The sequence below is a fragment of the Lates calcarifer genome, linkage group LG23 (assembly GCF_001640805.2).
Source record: "Lates calcarifer isolate ASB-BC8 linkage group LG23, TLL_Latcal_v3, whole genome shotgun sequence".
In the NCBI taxonomy this organism is placed as follows: Eukaryota; Metazoa; Chordata; class Actinopteri; family Centropomidae; genus Lates; species Lates calcarifer.
Window position 1 is genome coordinate 10776277 of NC_066855.1, and position 7499 is coordinate 10783775.

The window sequence follows — 7499 nt, forward strand, 5'->3', positions numbered from 1 at the left end:
CCTTTTTTTCAATACACAAGAGCTTGTTTGTGTGAGGGAAGAGGAAAGAGGGTGTTTTTTTGTGTTAAGTTTGTACTTTGCATGGATCACTGTATTTCACTATGTTTCCTTACAGCCAGTATTTACACTGTTTTATCTCCAGGAAGATTCTGATTCCTTCACACGAACCTGGCACCTTTCAAAAACACTTTAATGTTTTTCCCCATCAGGGAAGCAGATGATCCAGCCTCAGGGAAGATGATTCATACAGTCAGTGTAATGATATACGAGCTGTGAAAACTACTCACTGTAGGTGTAACCAAACATTTGACTGTGTCTTATAGACAGAGAGCCTGTCTCTCTTCAGTTTGCAGATTATTACAGCCAAGTATTGACCAGCTAGTGTTTTGTCATTTCATGTCATCTATTGATCTTTTTTGTGGGCATTTTGACATTTTCATGACACCTTGAAAGATTGTGTTTCCACCCTGGGCTCCAGCTGACAGCGGTGTGTTCAGATGGGGAGGGGGTCAGGGTGTGGGGTGTGGGGTGGGGGGCCAGGAGAAAGTCAAGGAGGTGGCTTCGCCCTGTCCTCACCTCTAAGCAGCCAAATAAAGATCACAGTTATCAGTCCAGAGGCAGGTTTAAGCTGCCACTGTGTGAAGGAGACTGTCATCTGACTTGTAATGACAGAGCCTGAGAGCCATTACATCTTTGATGGGAGACTTAAGCAGAAATCCATTTCAGTATGTCTGTGGGGGGAGGGGGTTTGGGAAGAGCAATCTGTTGTGAGTCTGTTGTGATAAGGTGCATGCTGCACATGCAATTTACCGGTGGAAGCTTCCAATGAGGAGGATAACCGTGGTTCGTAATTTCACCCACAGTCCATTTCAAATTATTACTAATGACAGATGCACAAAGAGAAGACAGTACTGTTTTATCTAAACAATCGTCGTCTTTATCCTCACTTTTCCCCCGCTACTGTCGAACATCGCAGAGGAAATGCCTGTCTACAACACAGGCAGGCAGACGGTGCAACGATAAAATCTCGGGCAGAAAATGGCTGTTATGGTACTGTGGTGAATGCCTGACTTCAGTCTTTCTCTTGTCTGTATTTTATATCGCTCTCCTTTGTATATATCCAATGAAATAAAAAGGTCTGTGCAATAGAGCTGAAACAATTAATCGACTGACAAAATTAATCTGCTGCTATTTGGGTAATTGATGAAAATGCCAAACATTTTATGGTTCTGACTTCTCAAAAGTGAGGATTTTCTGCTTTTCTGGATTGTCCATTATTTGAAATTGAATATCTTTGTATTTTAGTCTGTTGGTCCAAAAAAAAAAAAAAAAAAAAGCAATTTGAAGACATCATCCTGGGCCAAACTGCAATAGGAATTTTCACAATTTTCTACCACCGTATAGATCAAATGTTAATTTAACTGATTTATGATATGAGAAAATGAAAAAAAAAAAGTTGCATCCATACTGTTCAAAAGCAAAGCCATAATGCCAGTCCAACACTGCATATTTTAGCTAAAACGTGAAGGATATGGTGCCTTTAAAGATACTCAGTTAATCTGAGGACCATGTGAATTTTGGCTTTAACAAGGTGTCATAAGTCTTAACTTATAATATCCATATATCCTTCATTTTAAGTTATAAGCACAACGTCGAACATCAGATTTCCAACTGAAAATGACATTACATTAAATGATTTTAATGGAGGTGTTAAGCGGCATTAAAAAAATGAAACCTGTAATAGAGAGGAGCTTAGCAGGCTGATGCTATTGGTAGACCACCTCAACTGATTTAAGACCTGTGGTCCTAGACGCCACAGAGCAGGTGGTAAACTCCATCTGCACCTTTAAGAGGCTGGAAAATAACCCTGCTATCAGCAACACGTGTAGAAAAGCAATTTACTGCAAAAGAGGTAAATACCTCAAATATGATGAAGTATTTCTGATGCCTGCCCCAAATATAGCCCATCCTCTGGGAAAGCCAACAGTCACACAGCTACCACTGAAAAACACCCTCATAAAGTATCTTAAGTAAGACTGAGTGTGTTAATGTTACGTATCTTTTCTTAAAGAGAACAGCAGCTGCAAACTCACAGAATTAGAAAAAGTGGAGGAATATCAGCAAGCAATTACAAAATGATTCAACTTTTTTAAGCCTTATGAACAAACATTTATATTACAGTATTACACAAATATTGCAGTATTAGTTGCTGAAGTGTAATTGAGGACACTATTTTAATTCAATCACGTCAATTCAGCTTTGTTCAGATCAAGCAGGTGTCAGGTTAAATCAGGGTAAAGAGACGAACAAAAGATGAGTTCATTACCATCTAAAAAATAAAAACATGAGTTCTACACTGTCATTTACATGATTTCATCTCTGAAGTGGCCTCCTTGGTTGCTTTTGTTCTGTATTCTGAAGGCCCACACCTTGATTTTATTCAGTGCTAATGACCCGTGACCTTCATGTAGTCTGCTCTCTGTAATTTTCATTTTTCATCATTCGGGATGTACAGCAAAGGTTATTACAGACACAAAATAAAGATGCCATGTTTTATAAATAAACTTGACAGTCCATTCATTCAGTTTGATTCAGACAATATTACTATTATCAGATTTATAAAACTTAAACAGTTTTAATTCTTAGCATTCAGTTTAAGCCATGTATAACCTATCCCTACAGTATTATCTATAAAAGGGACCGCAAGGATGTTTCTCTGTGACTAAGTGCAGACAAGACAATGGAATTATCACACTTTATCATGTTCTTCACATATATTACACCTAAGATAATATATCTCTGTTGTAGCTACTCAACATTGAGGTTTTTGGTATTTTTCTCATGTGGTTTCAATACAATATTAGTGTTGGGACCGTTTGATTTTTATGGTGGTATATTCTCCAGGTTTAATTGCATTTCATCTTGCCAACTGTCCAGAGGCTCTTCAAATAAAGACAGAGAGATCTGTGAGCAAGTTGACTGTCTTAGCCATTAGTCAGTCCTGAATACTCATACTCAAAAAACACATTAGGAATGCCACACCCTGTGGCAGCTGCAGAGTATTTGGGAGTACTGATGGGATATCTCATCTGGGACTGTTTAAAACAAATAGAGCAGACACAGCTCTGGATAATTATTACTCTGAGAGACTGTCCGCCTGTGAAAAACACAGGGCCATGGGTCAGCTTTGCAAGCAGCCATAGTAATTATGACGGGAGCGAAGGAGGAAGTCAGGTGTGTTGTATAAAGAGCGATGAACAGCTTCAGGATGAGGAGGAGGGGTCTGGAAAACACAGTAGCTTCATAAAGAAGGCTATTGTTCATTTCCTGTGTGAAATGCGTTTATCCTTACACAACCTCAATTGTGTGTTTATTGTTGTAACCATGACGATGAGGGTCTGGTACCCCTGTCGTTGGTACGCTCATCCGGGTCGCGAGGAAAGGGACTGGCATCTGGCATCTGGCATCTGTGTGGTCGTGTAAGTTGGAGGGCACCTAGCACCCTGATACAAAAGCACTAAGGAGTCTTGAAGAAAAATCTTCACCAGGTCATGCCGATGACAAAAAGCAATATTCCTCACATGTCAGCAACAACAACAAAAAAAATGTTTTGTGGGTGATTGTTCAACCCTTGGTGGACTTTATCAGCAGGAGCCACGAGTCCATTGACAGAGAAAGGCTGGAGCTCAAGCTGCTCCCATCCCAATCTCGTTCCACATGATTATTCTCAATTTCACAGCTGATGGTTTTTACTGAGACAGACGGCAGCAGCCAAATGCTGAAGTACAGAGGAGAGCGCTCTGAGGTGGGAGAGAAACTTAGAGAGGGAGGGGGGAAAAAGATAGGCTGGTCACTCAGCTTCATCACCAATGTTTGGGATAGAAGTAATCTGTGAATGTGACCTATTGCCAGGAGCAGGATGGCGAAGGGACGTAGGGCGCTGCTAGATCTCGGGTCTGACAATACAAGCCTGGCCATAATGTGAATCTGAAGAACTGATGGAAAGCTGGTGAGGAGCCGGCCCTGCAGGCAGATATGAAAGAAATGAAAGGGAAGACACACATTCACAACCCTGATGCAATCTTAATTTTAATTCTACAGATCAACACTCCCATTTATCATCTGAACTCAAACCACCTTCATTACAATGAACTTGGCACAGAGTCAGTCCCACATATACAGTCCTCTGGCTGTCTCTCTAAATCTGCAGCTATTTACTTCTGTTTTAGTAATGTTTGTGACAAACTACTGTGCCCAGTTGTTCAAGGAAATTATCTAGCCTTTCTTTAAAATTGTATTATGTATCTGTGACCTGTTTTTTAAGATTTCCTTCTTCAGTAGGAATGAAGGGGTGAGCGCCACAGACAAGCTGTGTAAGTCAGAGAGTACACCAAAGACAGGTTGCCAGTCTATCACAGGGCCGACATACAGAGAAACAACCATTTGCTAGTTAACCTGCATGTCTTTGGACTGTGAGAGGAAGTCGGGGTACCTGGAGGAAACCCACACAGGCAGAGGAAGAACATGCAAACCACCCACCTAAATCATGTTTCTCAAAACTTTCTGACCCCGGACCCAACACCAGCCCGAGGAGGGAAGTGAGTGTATTCGCTCAACTAAAACCTGTTTCCCCAAATTTACAACGTGCAAACAGCAACATGAGGTGATTTCTCTCATTTCAACATGGTTCACTTAACAGCACAAACTGCATACCTGCGAACAATGCATGAGCACACAAGAGCCCTGTTGGACTGGCAAATTTATCTACAATTTGTGAGCGTCAATCATTTGTGAAATTTTAACACCTTTTGTGAACAGCATGTGAGCTTTTGTGAAACAGGCCACTGAACCCTCACAGTAAATATTAAGCTCTAGGGAGGGGACAAGGTAAGAAAGACAAAATGGAAACTTATTTCTATGACTCCTTTATCCTTCTGTATGACCTACAAATGCCTTTAAGACTATTTTTTGTCCACAAAGCACTGAGTAGTCATGCACCACTGTTTGTACTACCTTCTTAAAAGTTATGGACTAACCAAACCTCTCAGGTCATACAGCACAGGTCTGATTTAACTTCTGCTCCTGGTCATTGAAATTGCCTTTTTGAAAAATGTTCGGACTGTCACTTCTTTCGAAAAGTGGCCTCAAAGCAATTACCTTGTGTCTTTTAATTTTCCTCTAAGTAAATGTGATGTTGTATACATGTTGTGAGCAAGTCTAGTTCTTCATTTTTAATGTAACAGTCAGTATCCTGTGTGAAATATAAATAGTCAGCTTTGCCTTTCTTTAGTAAGCTACTTTTGTGAATTTGAGTCATTATGCTGCCTGGAGAGTGAGAGTCTGGCCCAGCTGTGTACACACCTAAGAGCCCAACAGAATCACACGAGGTACTAAAAAAAAAAAAAAAAAATATCTACGAACTCTCCCAGCCTCACACTGGAGGAGTGCTAGTGAAAATTACAGCATCACTCTGGGGAGTGGGCAGTAGGAGGCGCAGGATTTGATGAATCAAGGACCTTTTGTTCACAGCGAAAATGACTGCTTGCATGCAGTTGGAGAGAACATCTCTTCGGCAGTGCGGCGGTGCTTGGCAGGCAGGCGGGCGGGCGGGCGTCATTTGGAGCCATTTAGGTTTGAAGCTGACGCAGAGGGGGACGGAGGAGAGCAAGGTCATTTAAAGAGGATGCAGAAGATGATGATGTGGCTGGCGCTGGGTGTTTAAGTGGGTTTGCTCTGCCTGGATTGAGGAGCAGCTGAGTATGCCATGGCAACACTCGCAATAATGACAGCGTTAGACACACACATCTAAAATATAGGTACATACACAGACTGAACTGAAATATGACAAGCTTTACTAAGACGTAAGATGTGTTTTTTTTAAACATACTGAATCATGTGGGTGAGCATGCATGTGTACAGTTGTACTGTCATACCACTTGAGCTCCACCCACCCTAGATATGTCTAGACCTTTAAGAAAAAAGTTAAGGACTAAGGAAAGATGACCCTGCCTCATAAGAAAAGGAATAAACACTGAAAACAGACTGGTGGCTGGAAAGAAAGGGAAATATTTGTCAATATGGACTCTTGAAAAACTCTGCTGCCTCTTATTTTCTCTGTCTGACCTCAAACTTCCAACGTCAGGTAACTGACACACACAAGCTTCGGCAGACGTGCACAAACACACACATTCAGGGCCAGAGTGTAAAAAATGTGCGTAGGAATACAAACAGGCAGTCACACCCTGACTTGGACTCTTGTGAGCAGAGCGATCAGATCCTTTAACTCTAAGGTTTAAATAATTAGTCCATTCATTAACCCAGTCAGCCAACTTAATATCTTTGACCTCCATTAACAGGACCACAGCTGTGAAGGAATGATTTCTTCAGGAATATAACGGGCAGCCAGTACAGCAAACAATGACAAACACAGCTGATGGTTGTGCATGTAAAACACTTTATAATACCGATTTTACTGCCCATAAAGATAATAATCATTAGTCTACCCATTAAAATACACCTGGGACATGGTGGCAGGACTTGGTCTGTACCGGACTCAATTGTCACACAATCTAGACACATTATACATAATTTGAAAGCTATAAGTCTTGTGATTCTGTGCAAAGCACTTTAGGATCCCTACACCACTGCAACAGCTAGTGACAGTGAATTGTTTCAGACCAGTGGCTGTGACACCGAAGTGTTTTCCACACAAAAGGTACAACTAAAGACCTTACATTCTGTTTATGCCAAAAATAAGAAATGAAAATGGGCAACGCAAAACAAAAATCTTACATTTCTACCATGTTGTGCCTCTGTAACTTTAGATACACTATTTCTTATACTCATTCTGACCTTTTGGTTGTCAAATATAAAGAGTTACTTCTCAAAAGAGACCAAAAGTATAACCTTTCTATCATGGGTACATTATTTTCGGGCTTGTGCACAAACGTGGATGTCTGTTAAGGGGTTAATGATTAAAAAAGGTTTGCACCCTGGCACCAAGATTCCTCACATATTCCTAACAAGTTCTCTCAAGAAATCTAACTACACATAACCACACATGTAACAAGTGTTTTGTTTTGTTTTTAAAGTAGCTACAGCTGTACCTTAACACTGTGTATTGAGGAAACGTTGATGTTTTTAAAAAAGTAAAACACCTGCAGTAAAACAGTCGCCCCTTACGAGACAAATGATGTGATTTCTTGTCTCTGTGTATTTGCTGGTTTGTGACAGCTTCAGCCAAAACAACTGCATTTTTACCTCATGAAAAGGAGACATACTGTAGAAACAGTTAGTCGACAGGCAACAGCAGCGCACTTGTACATAAAACAGCTTCGACGCGTAGAAATTTACAGCGTTTTCCTACCTGTGTAAGACGGTTTCGCGGCTCCTCCGTCGCTGCTGTCCATTTCCAGCTGTCACAGATTACAGCGCGAGCTCAGCTGCGGGCGTCTCGGTCCCGCGAGCGAGTCAAGAGAAGATAAACCACGCGGGTAATG

At 41.2% G+C, this 7499-nt stretch overlaps 1 protein-coding gene across 1 annotated transcript in view; it reads right to left on the reverse strand.

The window, feature by feature from the left end:
• LOC108901707 (zinc finger protein 385C) overlaps positions 1–7499 on the reverse strand; it is a 64299-nt gene extending 56800 nt beyond the window's left edge. The window contains exon 1 of the mRNA XM_018703315.2: positions 7367–7499. Coding sequence (XP_018558831.1) covers positions 7367–7409 — 43 coding nt within the window. The 5' untranslated portion in view covers positions 7410–7499. The remainder of the gene's footprint in view (positions 1–7366) is intronic.